At 47.2% G+C, this 19714-nt stretch overlaps 1 protein-coding gene across 1 annotated transcript in view; it reads right to left on the bottom strand.

Annotated features, from left to right (window-relative positions):
- CIMIP7 (ciliary microtubule inner protein 7) overlaps positions 1 to 19714 on the bottom strand; it is a gene marked incomplete at its 3' end in the record, with an annotated part of 62910 nt that overhangs the window by 28686 nt on the left and 14510 nt on the right. Inside the window, exon 2 of the mRNA XM_082265981.1 lies at positions 18112 to 18225. Coding sequence (XP_082122107.1) covers positions 18112 to 18225 — 114 coding nt within the window. The remainder of the gene's footprint in view (positions 1 to 18111; positions 18226 to 19714) is intronic.

The following is a 19714-nucleotide window of genomic DNA, read 5'->3' as shown; positions in this document are numbered from 1 at the left end:
CACCCAGAGCTGCGGCTCGGCTTGGGTGCCCCAAAAGCAAGCTGCTTGCTGTGGGGGCACTCAGCAGGAGGGAGGGGCCAGCAGCACCGACGAGAGACCCGAGAAGGGGAGGATCTTGGCTGCTCTGTGCAATTCATAGATATGGATATGGATTCATAAAAGACAAAGGTGTCAAACAAACCTGATTTCTTTTTATGAGGAAGCAAGTAAAACCTTGGACAGAGGGTTGGCTGTGGACGTGGTATACTTGGATTTTGCAAAAGCGTTTGACACAGTTCCCCACACACGGCTAATGTGTAAGGTAAAGTCTACTGGCTTGGAAAGATCGATTTGTAATTGGATAGAAAATTGGCTAAAAGATAGAATTCAGAGAGTAGTGGTTAGTGATTCTTACTCTGAATGGTCTAAGGTTTTCAGTGGTGTACCCCAAGGTTCAGTGTTGGGACCCTTACTTTTTAATACCTTTATAAATGATATAGGAGCTGGGATTAAAAGTACAATTTCAGTCTTTGCAGATGACGCCAAGCTTTGCAGTAGAATAACTTCCTTACAGGATGTCTCCAACTTACAAGCCAACCTCAATGCACTGTTTCATAGGCAACTATGTGGCAAATGAGGTTTAATGTTGATAAATGTAAAGTTATGCACTTTGGGGCTAAGAATATGCATGCATCATACATTCTAGGTGGAGTAGAACTGGGGGAATCCATAGCGGAGAAGGATCTGGGTGTTCTGGTAGATCATAAGCTTAATAATAGCATGCAATGCCAAGCTTCAGTTTCCAAAGCAAGCAAAGTCCTTTCTTGTATTAACAGAGGCATGGACTCCAGAGAGAGAGATATCATTTTGCCCCTGTACAGATCATTAGTAAGACCTCATCTGGAATATGCAGTTCAGTTTTGGGCACCAGTTCTTAAAAAGGATATCAGGGAACTGGAGAAAGTGCAGAGAAGGGCAACCAAACTGATAAGAGGCATGGAGGAGCTCAGCTATGAGAAAAGATTAGAGGAACTGAATTTATTCTCTCTTGAGAAGAGGAGATTAAGGGGGGATATGATCAACATGTATAAATACATAAGGGGTCCATATAGTGAACTTGGTGTTGAGTTATTCACTTTAAGGTCAACACAGAGGACAAGGGGGCACTCTTTACGTCTAGAGGAAAACAGATTTCATCTCCAAATACGGAAAGGTTTCTTCACCTTAAGAGCTGTGAAAATGTGGAAAAGACTCCCTCCAGAGGTGGTTCTGACTAGCTCACTAAATTGCTTTAAAAAAGGCCTGGATTCTTTCCTGGGTGTACTTAATATACAGTAAGTGGGTACTAAAAAATTTTTTAGGTAAAGTTGATCCAGGGAATATCTGATTGCCTCTCGGGGGATCAGGAAGGATTTTTTTCCCCCTGCTGTAGCAAATTGGATCATGCTTTGCTGGGGTTTTTCGCCTTCCTCTGGATCAACAGCGGGTATAGGATCGTGTATATGGGATTGCATGGTTGGGTTTTCAATACTGATTTTTTTTTTTTTGGTTAAACCAGATGGACTTGTGTCTTTTTTCAACCTGACTAACTATGTAATCGCGAATGAATATTCGCTATTGTCACACGGTTTCTCCTCCTGGCCAATCAGGAAGCGGGTCTTGAGACCCGTTTCCCAATTGGCTTGAAAGGGGAAGCCATCCTATTGGCGAAGGAGGAGGGGATGGGAGGAGATGCAGGGGAAGCCCGACCTACGGAGGAGACTGAGGGGGAAGCCGCCGCCGCCTGCCCTCCACATGTCAGTCCAGGGTGAGTGAGCCGGCGATCGGAGGGGGGGGGGGGGATTGGTGTGCGGGCTGGAGCTGGTGTGGTCCGGGGGGGGGGGGGAGGTATAGTGTGGTCCATCTGCCGCTCCCCCCCCCATGGAGCATCAGCCGCCACTGATAGAAATAATATATAAGATTTTGAGTAGCAAAAAATATATAAAATATCATCTTATAAAGTTAAACCATAAAGAATTAAAATAAAAGTGGCCCAGAACCCTTAAAGTTCAATTTTAATGGGTCTTGTTAAACCACATGCAATGTGATGGTGTGATTAGAAAAATGTTTGCATGCATTTGATCACTGACAAGTAAAATGCACCCAAAAAGAGCCTAAAACCTACTTTAATGGGCATCCACAGAGCACACAAATATTTACAAGCATTGCCCCGAGCCTGGAAGTCGAGACCTTCTTATATTAATGATATTTCAGAATTGGATTTCTGTGTTTTGCTCTTAGGGATGCCTCTTCTAGCGCACTGAGCGGCTGAATAGCTGAAGAGTACCACTTAGTTCGATTTAGGTTGCTGGTAATTGTGAAAGTTCTGAGCAATGCAAAAGACTGGTGAGTGCATAGAAATGTAGATGAACATTAAGAAATGTCAATGCAAGAAAAAAAAAAAAACTGAGCAATCTGGAGCTGAGAGCAGCTGAACGCGATTGCACAATTATCTGTAAAATCTTCTGCTTATTCTCTGAAGTACAGAGAAGAGGAAAGTGCGGTCATGTCTGCATCTCCTAAAATGGAATAATCCGGGGCTCACTTTGTAAGGGAAAAGAACTCAGCTAAGTGCTTGTGTGCTGCTTCACTTCCACCTTATCATGCCCTATATCTGGAATGTGTCTCATCTGGAGCAATTAATAGACCAAAAGACAACATTTTGCAAAGATTTGCCCAAACACTGTGTGTAAGGTTCTCTGTCTGCATGCTTTGTTTATATCCTTAGCACCAACCTAAAGTGGAACTTTAGCCAGAATATTAAGTCCTGCGTTATGACTTCAGGCTGGCCCCTTTTGCAGGTATAGTTATGTAAAACATTAAAAATAAGAGATTGCAGACATGATACAAGACATAATCAGAGACTGCAGACATGATACATGATGTAATCAGAGACTGCAGACATGATACAAGACATAATCAGACTGCTGGCATGATACAAGAGATTGTCAGAGACTACAGACATGATACAAGAGATGGTCAGAGGCTGCAGACATGATACAGGAAATGGTCAGAGACTGCAGACATGATACACGAGATGGTCAGAGGCTGCAGACATGATATAAGAGATGGTCAGAGACTGTGGACATGGTACAAGAGATGGTCAGAGACTGTGGACATGGTACAAGATATGGACAGAGACTGAGTACACAATACAAGAGATGGTCAGAGACTGAGTACACAACACAAGAGATGGTCAGAAACTGCAGAGATGATACAAGAGATGGTAAGAAACTGAGTACATGGGGGGCGTGTCCAAGATGGCGACCGGATCGGACGTCTAGGAAGGGAGCTCCGCTGACCTGCCTATACTAATCCTGTCTAACTGCTGCCCTGCCGCCCTCTGCCACACCGGAGGGTTCGGGTGCCTTGCCTGCACTGATATGACCAGGGGCAGACCGTCCTCGGCGCCCCGTTCGTCCGCATCGGCCCCTGCTGCTCCTGCCGGCGCCAAGGCCGGGCCTCGTGCACCCGCCAATATGGCTACCCAGACGGATGATGTGGATCCGGCCGTCCGGGAGCAGGACAACTTCCAAGCTCTCATGCAGGCTATCTCCACCTGTCAGTCCACCCTGACATCAAAGATAGAGACTGTGCAGTTGGACATCGGGTTGATCCGGCGGGACATGGACAAGTTCCGCACCAGGCTCACTGAGGTGGAGCGCAGGGTGGGGGATGCGGAGGATACCCTGAGAGACCATGCGGCTTCCCTGCATACCCTCCGTGTAAAGGTAAAGGCTTTGGAGTTTCGGGCAGAGGACTCTGAAAATCGTAATCGCCGCAATAACTTGAGGATCCTGGGCCTCCCGGAGGGGGCTGAAGACCCTAATCCTGCTGACTTTGCGGAGCGCCTTCTCCGTGACCTGCTCCCGCAGGCCGCATTCTCTCCGTACTTTGCGGTGGAACGGGCGCATCGGATGCCCGCTCGCAGGGGGCCACCTGGGGCACCCCCGCGCACCTTTATCCTTCGGCTGCTGAACTTTCGGGACCGAGATACGGTGTTGAGGGAGAGTAGGAAACAGGACGCTCTGCGGTTGGAAGGGGCCAGGTTGATGATCTTCCCAGATTTTTCCGTGGAGACGCAAAAACTGCGCAAATCCTTTGACCACGTCAAGCTGGCCCTGCGGCAAAGAGGGCTCAAATACAGTATGCTGTTCCCGGCCAGGCTTCGGGTGCAGGATGGTGAATCCCTTCGCTTCTTCACTTCCCCGGAGGAGGCCTCCACCTGGCTGGAATCTTTGCCCCGTCGCTAACTTGTGGAACACCTGTGAGGGCTCTTCAGGTACTGGCCCGGATGGGTCTGGGATGTTGTGTGGGTACTACTCCTGCCTTGCTGCTGTGAGTCCTGAGGCCTGCATGGACTTTCTCAGGTGGACTGTTTTTCATTTCCCTCCTGTCTTCTCTCAATTTTATAGTGACTGCGCTTCCCATGGACCTGTGTTCCCCCCTGTTCATATCTATGGCCCACCTGTTTATCCCTCGGTTTCTATGGCCACGGACTTGGTTACTAACTTCTCTTCTTCTCCCCTGAGTTGAACTGCTGCTGGGACGGTCATCTCCCCCTGGATGGATAACCTCCTTTTATTTTTTCCTTGGTCGGGTGCCCTCAGTTCAGTCTCTGCAGTGGGCGGATATATCCCTCTTTTTTTTCTTTTTCACTTTTTTACTTTTCTTATATAGGCAGCGTGCTCGGCGCTCCTGGTATGTTTGACTGTTTCTGCCAGGCGCCCTGTTGGTATAGTGTCCCCCATTTGACACTAGTCATGTTTGGTTTGGGGTCTCAGGCTCACCCACGTTTTTGGGGTGCTGCGGGGTGGGGGGAGGGGGGTTGGGGTGTGTTGGGGAAGTTTCTGTTATGGGATGTATTTAAATGCCTTATGTTTCATTTGCCACCAAGGTCTGTCTATGTTTCTCTGTGCACTTATATGTTTTACTGGTCTGTGCTCCATATGTGTGGGGCCGGGTTGACTTCTCTAGTGTGTAACCTGGATCTATTGGGGGGGATTGTCTCTGCTGGACAGTCTCCCCTAGTCTCTGTTCTCCTCCTGATGCTATGGCCCCCCTGAGATTGGTCACGTGGAATGTGCGGGGCTTGAACTCTAAGTTTAAGCGTTCTCTGGTGTTCTCTTTTTTGCAGAAACACCACCCGCACATTTGTATTCTCCAGGAGACCCACCTCACGGGCGCCCGGGTGTTGGCCTTGAAGAGGTCATGGGTGGGGGCGTATTATCACTCTACATTCTCCTCCTACTCCCGCGGTGTTAGTGTTCTTGTACACCGCTCCCTCCAATTTGTGCTCCTGGATCTCCACTTAGACCAGGACGGTAGATATGTTATCTTGCATGCCTTGTGCGATCGGCTAGAACTGGTGATTGTTGGGTTGTATGTTCCTCCGCCTGCTGATCTTAGCTTGCTGCGTAGAATCCAGGGCTTGGTGGCTCAGTACCCTACTCCAAATTTCATTTTTGCTGGTGACTTTAATGCGCCTCCTAACCCCTCCCTAGATAAGCTTCGCCCTGACCCGATGACTGACTCTGGTCTGGCCCGCTGGGCGGAGGCGCTTGGTCTGCAGGATGTCTGGCGCTGGAAACACCCTTCTCAGCGCCAATACACGTGCCACTCGGCCACCCATGCCACGTTTTCACGTATTGATCTGATATATGTCAGTTCGTCCTTGCTGCCCAGGGTGTCGGGGACCTCCATCCTTCCTCGGGGCATTTCTGACCATGCCCCGGTGTTGGTGGACCTCTCTACGGACTCGGAGGTAGGTCAGGGATTGTGGCGACTATCTCGGTTCTGGGTGACGGATGAGAGGATTGTGCCGATACTGTCCTCCGAACTTGGTGAGTTTTGGCACCATAATGAGGGCACTGCGACCCCAGCTATGGTGTGGGACGCCTTCAAGGCTTATGCTAGAGGTAGATACCAATATAATATTTCTAAAGTACGGGGTGAATCTCGAGTACAGTTGTCTGTAGCTGAGGCCAAGGCTGCGTCTTTGGAGGCGGACTATCTGTCCACACTGGACAGGGGCACGTACTCTGACATGCAGTCCGCATATCGGGAGGTGGCACTGATTCGTGCTGAGTCGTGTCGACGCTTTTTACTTTCCCAATCCCAGCGGGTGTTTGAGCAGGGGGAACGGTCTGGTAGGCTGTTGGCCTGGCTGGCATCGGAGAGATCGGGGGGGGCTAGCATTGCCAATATCAGGGCGGAGGACGGGACATTGCTCTCGGACCCGACGTTGATCTCGCAGAGGTTTGAGGAATATTATTCCTCCCTCTATACCACTAGGGCGGCCTATCCGCCTGAGGACCTGTCGGCCTATCTGGATGAGATTGACTTTCCCTCTCTCCCCCCTGCTGAGACTTTGCGGCTCGACGCTCCCATCTCCCTGCGTGAGGTTAAGTCAGCGATCAAATCCCTGCAGGCTGGGAAGACTCCTGGCCCTGATGGCCTCCCCTCTGAGTTTTACAAAACTAACTTGGATATTATTGCTTCCTCCTTTCATGGGACGCTCTGTGCGGCCCTGGAGGCGGGCTCCCTGCCGCCCTCTATGTCAGAGGCTGTTGTTGTTGTCCTGCCTAAGCCCGGTAAGGATCCTGAATTATGTTCCTCCTATAGGCCCATCTCACTGCTGAATGTGGATGCTAAACTCTTGACTAAAGTTCTGGCCAACCGCCTTAACTCTGTGATTCTCAGCTTGGTCCACGGGGATCAGACTGGATTTATGCCGGGTAAGGGCACGGACATTAACATTCGCCGCTTGCATACCAACATAGCGTGTGCGGAGTCGAGTGGCTCACGGGGTGCGGTAGCATCGCTAGATGCAGAAAAAGCTTTCGACTCCGTGGAATGGGACTATCTGTGGCAGGTGTTGTCTAGATTTGGCTTCGGGCCCCGGTTCATTGCATGGATCCGCTTACTATATGCGGCCCCGGTGGCTCGAATCCGTACTAATGGCCTTTTGTCCTCCCCGTTTCGGCTGGGACGGGGTACGCGTCAGGGCTGCCCGCTGTCCCCCGGTCTTTTCGCCCTCGCGATAGAACCCTTGGCGATTAGATTTCGCATGACAGATGAAGTGGGGGGCCTGCGGGTGGGACAGGTAGTTGAACGCATCTCATTGTATGCGGATGATACACTACTCTATCTGAATGACACCTCGGACTCTCTTGCCGCGGCCTTGTCCATTATTGATAGGCATGGGGTGTTCTCGGGGGTTCGGATAAATTGGTCTAAGTCTAGTGTACTGCCCCTCACGGCTGCTACTCCCCCTCCCCCGCCGGACATACCATTGCAGTGGGTTGACCAGTTTAGATACCTCGGAGTCACAGTGCGCACGGATCTATCGCGTTACCTTGTGGATAATTTGGAACCTGTATTCCAGCAATTGGTGAACAAATGTCAGGTGTGGCGGACGCTGCCCTTGACACCGGTCGGCCGCGTGAATTTGATAAAGATGGTTTTTCTCCCTAAGTTCCTCTATATTTTTAGAAATACCCCGATTCCTGTCCCAGCGTCATTTTTTCGCCGATTGGATGGTGCCCTCTCCTCCTTTATTTGGGCGGGAGCGGTGCCCCGCATAGCTAGGTGGAAGCTCCAGCTGCCACTTTCCTCGGGGGGTCTAGCGTTGCCCTGCTTTAAGAAGTACTATTGGGCGGCAGTTTTGGTTACGGTGAGGTGGTGGTTTGCCCAACCTCGCTCTAATCCGGCTGTCACCCTCGAGGCTGCCATTTTGGGCTCCTACGCGGCCCTCTCGAACTTGGTTTACAGGGGTAGGAGGGCGGCTGCTCAGGCGACGCCGTCGATGTGTACGGTGGTACGGGTGTGGGAGCAGATGCTGGTGGCCGCGGGGGAGGAGGGGAGGGTCTCACCCCATGCTCCCCTGTGGGGAAACCCGAACTTGTCTCACCTCCGTTCTATCCCGGATCCTAGTGTCTGGGCGGGACATGGGGTGATAAAAATACAACATATCATGCCGACGGGCACGTTGCTCTCCTTTCCAGAACTGCGAGAGAAATTTGGCCTTCCGTCCCGCATGTTGTTCCGGTACTTGCAGTTGAGACATGCGGTGCAGGCGCAATTCCCGAGGGCAGTCGATGTTACTCCGAATCAGGTGGAACGCTTCCTGACCACGCGTAATGCAGACAGGATTTTGTCGTCGGTCTATCTTCGCCTCACTTGCGACCAATCAGATGGAGATTCCTCCCTGTTTGATTGCTGGCGTCGGGATGTTCCTGCACTTACTGAAGAGGACTGGGAAACGGGGATTAGGCAGTACTTGCCCACGATGATCTCGGCTAGGGATAGGTTTATCCAGCTTAAATTTCTGCACAGGGCGTACTATACTCCTCAGCGCCTGGCCCGGATCTACCCTGGGCACTCTGAGTTGTGCTATAAGTGTCAGCAGGCGGTTGGAACTTTCTTCCATGTGGTGTGGGACTGTCCCGAGGTTCAGGAGTACTGGAGGGAGGTGGTGGAGGTGATGAGTACGGTGGTGGGGGTTCGGGTCCCCCTTGACCCTAGGATACTTCTTCTGGGACTGGGTGGTCTGGTAACTCAGGCTAAATATATGAAACTGTTGTTGTTTTACTTGTCGTTTTATGCCAGGAAAACCTTACTGCAACATTGGAGGGGGTCGGCTCTTCCGACGGTCGCCCATTGGCGGGCGTTGGTGGACTCGACCCTTCCACTTTATAAACTGACCTACATGGGCCGTCAGTGCCCGCAGAAATTTGGAAAGATCTGGGACAAGTGGCTGGGGACGCGGTCTGTCCGCCTTTAGCTTTGGTGGGATGGGGCTTGGTGGCGGGGGTGTTGATCTGTCCCTTCATGCCCCTGGGTGTTGCTTTGGTTCTGATTCCCTGGGGGGCTGGGGGGGTGGGGCACGGATGTGGTGTCCCCTCCCTTGGTCCCCTGGCCCCGCGCCTCCTTCTCCCACGGGGCCCCTGACTGTATCTGGATCTGGGACTTACATAGTGTTGCGTCTCCTGTATTGTGTGTGTCTATCACTTCGGGTTACTGCTTTGGGTTGACTGTTTTGTGTACCTTACCTGTATTTGTGCATGGATTATTGTTTTATGCTACAAGTATCTCCTTTTTGTTTGGATAATATACCTTGTTGGCTGCACTTCTGTATTGTTGCACTGAATTTCTAATAAACTTTTCTGTTAAAAAAAAAAAAAGAAACTGAGTACATGATACAAGAGATGGTAAGAGACTGAGCACACTATACAGGAGATGGTCATAGACTGCAGGCATGACACAAGAGATTGCCAGAGACTGCAGGCATGATCCAAGAGATGGTCAGAGACTGCAGACATGATACAAGAGATGTTCAGAGACTGTGGATATGGTACAAGAGATGGACAGAGACTGAGTACACAACACAAGAGATGGTCAGAAACTGCAGAGATGATACAAGAGATTGTAAGAAACTGAGTACACAATACAGGAGATGGTCATAGACTGCAGACACGATACAACAGATGGTGAGACACTGATTACACGATACAAGAGATGGTCAGAGACTGCAGACATGATACAACAGATGGTCAGACACTGATTACACGATACAAGAGATGGTCAGAGACTGCAGACATGATACAACAGATGGTGAGAGCCTGCAAAAATGATACAAGATATGTTTAGAGACTGAGTACACAATACAAGAGATGGTCAGAGACTGAGTACACAAGACATGGTTAGAAACTGCAGACATGGTACAAGAGATGGTCAGAGACTGCGGACAGGATACAAGAGATGGAGAGACTGCTTACATGATACCAGAGACGATTATAGACTGCGGACATTATACAAGAGATGATCAGAGACTGCGGACATTATACAAGAGATGGTCAGAGACTGTAGACAGGATACAAGAGATGGTGAGAGACTGCTGACAAGATACCAGAGATGATCATAGACTGCGGACATTATACAAGAGATGATCAGAGACTGTAGACAGGATACAAGAGATGGCGAGAGACTGCTGACATTATACCAGAGATGATCAGAGACTGCAGACATGATACAAGAGATGGTCAGAGACTATAAACATGCTACAGGAGCTATTGGAGACTGAGGACATACTTCAGTAGACATTCATAGACTGGAGACACATTACACGAAAACAATTCTATAACAGTGCAATAGGGAAACACAGATTAGCGTTAGAAGGGGCCCCGAGGGTGACACAAAAAGTGCCAAAGGGCTGCATGCAACCCCCAGACTGCAGGTTGGACACCAGGCCTCTAAACAGTGCCCATATTGAATTGTAGAGGCATGTCAAGAGGTGGCCATAAAGCTGACCTTCCATGCCAAATGGACAGTCCAGTTGTTGGCCAGTCCCCCGCCCCCTAAAGCCATATGTAGCAAACCTCTCACTTAAAAAATAATACTTACCCCAGCTTTCGATGATTCTGGGAGGAACAGTTGGCATTGCGGCAAAGCTGGGAACTCTGAATCCTAGAAGAATGTATGCTTGCAATGGGCTGTAGTGCATTCTCGCAGGTTGTTGTGCTCCCAGTTCAGCTGGAAGGCGAAGTGATGTCACCCATGCTTCCTGAAAGCATGGGTGACATCACTTCGGGGGCTGCCGTACATATTTTGTCTTTTTTAGGTGAACGGATTGTTTACAAATGGCTTTTTAAAGCTACTTGTTTTGGGAGGTAGGGGACTGGCCAAAAAGTAGACCTTCTGTTTCTCATGGAGGATCCATTTTAATTGTCAGTTTGGTGGTCCAACGCAAGTGATGATTAGGGTAGTTAAGTGACACCCTAGGTTATTATATGGTACATTCTGATCTTCAATAGGACCAATCCTTCTCAATGAGGAAAGGTAGTAACTTTCGCGAAGTACATTTCTTCTGTAGGGGTGAGCAGAGTAATTTCAGAAAAATTGATTTGGGAAATACTAAAGTTCCCTCACTGAGATGGCTAAGAGAAGCAGTAGGTTCTGATCCATTTTCAGCTGACAGCAGGCTAAAGTCCGCTGTTGGCTGACATCAAAGAGCCGGTCCAGGCTCTGAAAAGATTCTGACCATATGGTCAGTATTTGCCCAGAAGCCTGTATCGGAGCCTGGCTCAGCCTCTCAGTGATCCACAGAGAGCCTGAGCCAGTTCCTCCTGCTCCCTCCAAAGCCCAGCTGTCCAGTGAGCGCTGGAGGGGAGAGCAGAGAGCTGCTGATGAACAGTCACGGCTCTCTGCTCAGAGAGGAGGAGGAGAACTGAGCACTCAGTTGTCACTACAGAGCCAGCAGGGGACAGATGCACCATTGGATCGATACTGCATCCACCTAGGTGAGTATAAATGTTTGTTTTTTTAAACTCTGAACTTCTCTTTTAAAGTAGTTGTAAACCTCAGACACAAAATATAACAAATAAAATCTTTCTATGGTGTGTATTTGTCTCATTTAATCACTTCTGGACCAGAAGATATATATATATACATATATGTATATATACGTATATATACGTAATTCTTGTGAATGAGTAGCCCAAACCAACTGTATACATTATATATATATATATATATATATATATATATATATAATATATATATGTATACATATATATATATATAATGTATATAGTTGGTTTGGGCTGCTCATTCACAAGAATTACATGCAAAATAATGGTACCGCTTTCAGCACCTAAAATCCAAAAGAATCATACCGCCAGGGAGGTTAATGACCAGGCCATTTTTTGCGATTTGGCACTGCATTATTTTAACAGACAATTGTGCGGTTGTGCGACGCTGTACACAAATAAAATTGATGTCCTTTTTTCCCTCAAATAGAGCTTTCTTTTGGCGGTACTTGATCACCTGTGCGATTTTTATTTTTTGCACTATAAACAAAAAAGCGACAATTCTAAAAAAAAAAAAAAAAACAATATTTCTCACTCTCTGCTACATTTTGCAATTTCCTGAAAATAAAACCAGCTGCAGATTGAAACGGAAAGGTAATTTTTACTTTCTTATATAACATTCCCAATAAAAAAAACATTTAAAAATCTAATTTTTTTTCATCATTTTAGGCCAGTTTGTATTCAGACACATATTTTTGGTAAAAAAAATCCCAATAAGCGTATTTTGATTGGTTTGCGCAAAAGTTATCGCGTCTACAAACTAGGGGCAGGATTTATGTAATTTTTTTTTTTTTTACTAGTAATGGCGGTGATCAGCGATTTTTACAGATCGGACCCCTAACTGACATTTTTGACACTTTTGGGGGGACCAGTGACATTACTACAGTAATCAGTGCTAAAAATATGCACTGTCACTGTAATAAAGACACTGGCAGAGAAGGGGTTAACCCAGGGGCGATCAAAAGGTTAAATGTGAGCTTAGGGGGTGTTTTCTAACTGTGGGGGGATGGGCTTGTGAAATCAACACAGAGGCCTGTGTTCCTAAATAGGAGGAACACAGGGGCTCTGTGTTAATAGCAGAGAGAACAACGGTCTGCTGTGTTTACGTGCATATTTTTAGCACTGATTACTGTAGTAATGTCACTGGTCCCCCCATGAGTGTCAAAAATGTCAGTTAGGGGTACGATCTGTCCGCCGAAATGTCGCAATCCCGCTAAAAATCGCTGATCGTCGCCATTACTAGTAAAAAAATGAATAAATAAATAAAAATGCCATACATTTTTCTCCTAGTTTGTAGACGCGATAACTTTTGCACAAACCAATCAAAATACACTCATTGGGATTTTTTTTTACCAAAAATATGTAGCAGAATACAAATTGACCTATAATGATGAAAAAAAAAAAATATATATATAAATATAAATTTTTATTTTTTTTATTTTTTTACTTATTTATAGCTATTTTATAATTTATGATTTTGTGTTTCAAACTTTATCATACCCGAGATGTTATAAAGAAGAACGCACAGTAAAAAAAAATCATATGTAAATGGTTGGTTTGGGCTGCTCATTCTTAAGAATTACATGCAAAATAATTGTATCGCTTTCAGCACCTAAAATCGGAAAGAATCGTACCGCCTGAGAGGTTAAAATCCCTGCAATGTACAGAGATCACCCAGAGGGGAAGGTTTTTTTTTTCTCAACAACCAAGTGGAGTTACGCTTTAGGCCTCTTTCACACGGTCCGCCTCCGTAGGCGGATCCGTGTTGCTCAGCGGGGATCGATCTGCGATCCCCGCTGAGCCGGCGGATGACAGCTCCGTCTCCGCTTGCAGTGCGGAGAGGGAGGTGTCTCAGCCCCCGCTGCCCTCTATGGGGGATCGGATGAGAGCGGACCGCCTGTCCGCTCTCATCCGATCCGATTACTGAACGGATGGAAAAATAGGGTTTCCATCCGTCCAGATTTCACGGACAGGATCGGATGCTGATGGCAGCGGGTGTCAGCGGAGGTGTCTACGCTGACATCCGCTGCCCCATAGAGCTGCATGGAGGATCCGATCACATCCGACTAAAAAACTGACAGGCGGATCTGATCGGACCGCCCGTGTGAAAGAGCCCTTAGGTGGTTATGATTTTCTCTCAGCACCCTGCAGTACAACTCCATCAAGAGACTTGTCATAATAAGCCTAGATCTATGTTTGCGGTGTTTGTAGGAGGTTTGGCTTGGAAGACATTATACAAAACACATACTGTTGAAATCTCCCATATTAGGAGATCTTTGCTTTGGCCTCACCAGTCAAAGGTTAAACAAATCAATATCCCAAGGTAAATATTTTTATTAGCGGTTGCAAACAAACATGTCAGCTCCAAGCTTTGAGGAAACAAACGATGTTCTGCACACAACCCCGAGAAGCGGCTTTAGAAAAGCCCGGATTCCTTTTCAACATAAAGGCTTTAATCAGCGATGGCAGTCAAGCAGAGCTGACACGGGCCGGCTCCTGTCTGCAGGTGATGATGTTGTAACCCACTTCTGTTCATTTATAATTCATATCAGAGGACGGTAATGACACCGCAGTTCTCTAAATTCACGCTTTCATCTCTTACAGGTGGGACGCCTAACACTTCTCTGTGAGTTTTCAGCGCCGGGGTTTATCAGACATCAGAGAGTATCGGGGAGGAGGGCTCCGCAGCGAGTTCTACAATGTAGGTCAATGGAAAAGTGAAGAACTGCAGCACCGCCGCCTTGTAACACTGGGGTTCTGGGTCTGATGGCCGCTAGATACACCATCTGAAGGAAGACTGCGTTTGCATATGACCCTGAGGATCCCGCATGAAAACATACCTTTTAAAGCGGAACTCCTGCTTATCTCTCTCCTCCCCCCCTCTGGTGCCACAATTGGCACCTTTCAGGGGGGAGCGGGTACCTGTTTTTGACAGATACCCTGTCCCCACTTTCGTCGGACCTCGCAAAGTTGGCCATTTACCGAGCGCAACGCGCCTCGCGCATGCGCAGTAGTGACCCGGCCATAAAGCCATAAGGCTTCACCACCGGGTTCCCTTACCGGCAATGGCGGCGGCAGCACCCTACAGCCGATGGAAACATAATTTTGTTTAGTATAAAAAGGCTTTATTGTGCTACGCACTGATTTGGTTGATTGCCTTAGCCCCCTGGTGGCCAACCTGCAGCCCAGGGACCACAGATGCCCCTTTGGCACTTTTTGTGCGGTCTTCGGGGGCCCCTGCTGACACTAATCTGTTTCCCTATTGATTTCTAGCAGTTTCATGTAATAGTGTATGTCTTCAGTCTGTGACTGTCTGGTGAAGCATGCCCACAGTTTGCAACAACTCCTGTACCATGTCTGCAGTCTCTTAACCATCTCCTTTAACATATTTGCAGTCTCTGACCATCTCCTGTAACATGTCCACAGCCTCTGCCCATTTCTTGTATCATGTCTGCAATCTCTGACTAGTTTTTGTATCATGTTTGCAGTCTCTGACCATCTCTTGTGCCATGTCTACAGTCTCTGACCATCTCTTGTATCATGTATGTCATCTCTAACCATCATCTCTTGTACTATGTCCACAATCACTGACCATTTCTTGTACCATGTCTGTAGTCTCTGACCATCTCTTGTATCATTTCTGCAGTCTCTGACCATCTCTTGTATCATGTCCGCAGTCTCTGACGATCTCTTGTATCATGTCTGCAGTCTCTTACCATATCTTGCATCGTGTCTGCAGTCTCTGACCATCTCTTGCAACATGTCTGCAGTCTCTGACCATATCTTGCATCGTGTCTGCAGTCTCTGACCATCTCTTGCAACATGTCTGCAGTCTCTGACCATCTCTTGCAACATGTCTGCAGTCTCTGAATATCTCTTACGTCGTGTCTGCAGTCTCTGACCATCTCTTGCAACATGTCTGCAGTCTCTGACCATATCTTGCATCGTGTCTGCAGTCTCTGACCATCTCTTGCAACATGTCTGCAGTCTCTGACCATCTCTTGCAACATGTCTGCAGTCTCTGACCATCTCTTGCAACATGTCTGCAGTCTCTGACCATATCTTGCATCGTGTCTGCAGTCTCTGACCATCTCTTGCAACATGTCTGCAGTCTCTGACCATCTCTTGCAACATGTCTGCAGTCTCTGACCATCTCTTGCAACATGTCTGCAGTCTCTGACCATTTCTTGCGTCGTGTCTGCAGTCTCTGACCAACTCTTGTATCATGTCTGCAGTCTCTGACCAACTCTTTCGCTATATCCTGTTTTGTGTCTGCTGTCCCTGATGCTGAATATTCATTGAGTTCTATGTGCAGCCCTTTGGTAATGTTGAGGGCCGCACTTGAGGCCCCCCCATGTCAAAAAAGTTGACCACCGCTGCTTTAGTCCCTTCTTACCATAACCTGTATGGTTATTCTATCACATTGGGTCCCATGCCCAACTCCATAGAAGCTATGGTTTTCATACACTACACTAACCATAGTAATAATAATGGTAATAAAAGCTTCTCTGCCTTTTGGCTAAGATCAAGTGTAGTATCTATTCTTATCAGTGATCTTGTGCTGTCATCTGACCTAGCCAAGGTTGGATGGCGGCTATGAAAACCTACTGGAGTGATGGAGACCTAGAAGGTTCGTACCGGCAGGAAATGAAACCAGACCGCCCATAGGCAATTGGGGTCGGAAGACATTCCGACCCCCAATTCATTCGAACGTTCTACCTTGTCTGGCCATGGGCTGGAAAGACAGAGAGTCCGCGGTGTCTGGGCCCTCTGAGAGTGGTCGCCCCAGAGGTGCTCTTAGTAACACTTGGGTGTGGGACCCCAATGTGGGAACCGTCACATGGTCACAGCTCCAAACACTTTTTTCTGCGCCTTTTGGGGCTGGGCCTTCTAGTTAAAGTCTGGGGCAATTTTTGTTACCAGGCCTCAGGGCCCGGCCAGTGCACCATGCACAGCCACTTATTTATTTATTTTTCTCCCACGTTTGTCCCCTTTCACTTTTGTCTGTGTTTTATTTTCACTAGGATGGAGGGTGGGAAGCCTCGGGCTTACCCTGAAGTCTAGGGGGAGGATGTGTGGCCTTCTGGTTCCTTCCTGTCCCTGGGGGGGGTCTCTCTTCGGGAGAGCCCCTTGACCAAGTATTTGGGGTCGGCTTTGGCTGCCAGAAGAACAGGGTCTGCCATGGAACCCTTTGATCCCTTGCGCCCCGAGGGACAAAGCACACCCCTAAGTGCACTTTTTTTGTGTATGCTCACATGCACTTTTTTTGTGTTCACTTACTGGGTTTTTCGTTTAGTTTTTGCACCACCGCGGATTTAGAAAAAGAAACAGTTTTGTGTGTGTCACATGCACCTTTTTTGTGTTCACTTGCCGGGTTTTTTTCGTTTAAGGTTTTTTGCACCACCGTAGATATTAAAAAAAAGAAAAGAAACAGTTGTATACATTTGGGAATAAATGGCTCTATAATATTAGGCTATACTTTCCCTTTATACCAGCAGTTCTGGATGTGGATCTGGCTGATGGGCAGCCGAGGCAGGAGTAAGCAAAAAAAAAAATCATAAGTATCTACATCAACCAATAAGGTGTTTTTTTCCTTTTTTTTCCTACACTGGCAAGATGTCAGCTGATATCTGATTGGTTGCTATGAGTAATACTTTTTCCACTCTTTATGAGTCAGCCTGCCCAAAATCACTCCATGTCAGGCAAAATGTTCACTATAAAGGAGAATTTTCCCTTAGCTTAGTGAATGAGGTAAAGCTCTGTTTACTTCCATCATTCAATCATGTGCAAGCCGAATGCTGGGGTTATATGGCGTGTGTTTTGCGTCTGTGAGTCACGCCCAGACGACGTCTTTTGATGACGAAACGTTGGCGACTCCAGACGCAACGTCCACACGCCCCCTCTCTGATCCGGCTGTCGTTGTTATGCTGACTGGATACATGCGGGACGCCGCGATTGGATCCCCAGCCACCATTTTCTATGTGCTTGCCTGTACTACACCATTGTGAGTAGTTTTTTTAAATGTACATTCTTTTTTATACATCCATCTGACCATCACGGAGCTACCCTGGGGAATTAACCATTCCACGGCGCTACCCATGGTTTCTTGGAGTTCCTGAGATCTATGTGATATGTTTTACTTGGCGAGGCTGTCTCATTTATTTGAGTAGCCACGGCGCTCTGGTAAGCTGCTTCCTACACTAGTGCACTGTGGTGTCCCCACTCTACACATTCCCTGGGTGTCACAGGAAGGAAGGATTGATATCACAACCATTCCCTTGGATTTAGCCTTTTTTGGACTTTTACTATTCTTTGGGACTTTTAGTCACTTTTTACACATTTATCTTTTATGGTTTTTTTTCATTCTGTTGGATGGAATTTTTTGTCATTGCACCTATTATCATTTTTACACTTAGCGCTGCATTTTTTTTAGTAATAAATCGGTTAGATATTCTTTGCAAAGTGAATTTTCACCACTTTCACTAAGCTAAAGGGAAAATCCCCTGCAAAGTGACCAGCCTATTAAAAATAAAAAACCAACATAGAGATAGAAAGAGGGGAGGTGCTGCTCACCCCAATAGATACACAAAATCAATTGATTAAATTCCCCCTAGGACTTTTGTGCAGCAACAGCCCTTGAGGGAATTTAATCAATTGGTTTAGCGAACAGCTTATTTGCCTTTAATAAATCAACATCATAGTTTTGCCAAGGCGCCCCACTCACTTTAGTTCGCTGGACGAAGGCCTTGGGGGGCGGTGGCCTGGCCGCCATTCGGTAGTCCTGGCAGATATCATTCCGGATGTGGCTTCTAAAGTGTCCATGAAAGCCACTGGGGAACTGAAAGAAAAAAAATTACTTACAATTAGTTAAATTGCCAACCAAAATGGAATCTGTAAACATTGCAAAATTCCCGTGTGGAATAAGAGTTGGTTCACATTAGTGATCGACTGATATCATTTTTTCATTGCCGATATCGGTATTTTGGTCATCGCGTATCGGTATCGGACGATATTTTCATACATTTAAAAAAAAAATTTTTTTTTTTTTTTACTTGACAGTTACTTGACAGTCTAAAAGACCCCAAACCCCTCCTCTGCACTTAAAAGCATTTAAAATGCCAAGTTTGGCTGTTTTGAATGCTGTCATTTTTTTAAATCTGGCGCCGAGTACCCGGAAGTGGTGTCATGACATCACTTCTGGGTTTTTGCATGGAGACCCGATCAGAGCCGAATGCGGCTTTGATCGGGTCTTCGGCGCCGTGCAGGCTGGTTGGGGAGTCCCCTCCCGCTCCTTGTAATAACAGCCGAGTGGCTTCTCAGCCGCATCGGTTGTCATTACAAGACAGCCGACCGTCGGCTATGGACGCCGGTACCGGGGTGATGTCTCTACCTGCAGGCATCACTCCGGTACAAGCACTTTCCCGAAATATCTGTAATATCGGCCACCTTGGTGGCCGATTCCGATATATCGGGGAAAGTGCATATCGGCCCTCAATATATCGGCTTTGTCGATAATCGGTCGATCGCTAGTTCACATATATGCGATGTGGGAACCCTGCAAATCCACTGCACTCAACTCGCAGGCAGTTCACACTGCCATATGCAAATTGCTGGGGGTTTCAACACAAAGTTAATGACACATCCAGATCAGTTCGCATATCGCAGTGCAAACTGTCAGTTCGGACATGAATCAGATGGCACAGGTGTGAACACCCATGTGATCCGATTCTGGTGCAGACCAAAAAAAGGGTCCTGTGTGACTTTGGTCCAAATGCAATGCGAATTCAGCCATACAATCTGTATGGCTGAATTAGCAACGCACAGACATCGCATGTGTTGTGCAGAGCAGTGTGCTCCGAATCACATGCGATATCTGACATTGCACATATGTGAACCGGGACTTTCAAAGGGGGAAGCTGCCATTTTCTCAGTTCCAGTCTGTGTTATAGTCCTGAAGCAGTAGCACACCCTCATCTTTGGTAATGTTAGTAGTATATGGCCTGCAGGCTTTCTGTGGAGGAATGTTGCTTGGGAAGAGTCAGGTAGGTTAACCACTTCAGCTCTAGGAGATTTACCCCCCCCCCCCCTTCATGACCAGGCCATTTTTTGCGAATATGACACTGCGTTACTTTAACTGACACTTGCGCGGTCATGTAACGCTGTACCCAAATACAATTTATGTCCTTTTTTCCCACAAATAGAGCTTTCTTTTGGTGGTATTTGATCACCTCTGTGGTTTTATTTTTTGTGCTAAAAAAACAAAAAAAGACCGACAATTTTGAAAAAAAATTAATATTTTTTACTTTCTGCAATAAAACATACCCAAT

This window comes from Pelophylax lessonae, assembly GCF_965119305.1.
Source record: "Pelophylax lessonae genome assembly, chromosome: 8".
Classification (NCBI taxonomy): Eukaryota; Metazoa; Chordata; class Amphibia; order Anura; family Ranidae; genus Pelophylax; species Pelophylax lessonae.
The sequence above is the reverse complement of the archived record's forward strand: the minus strand, read 5'-3'. Positions and strand labels throughout refer to the sequence as shown.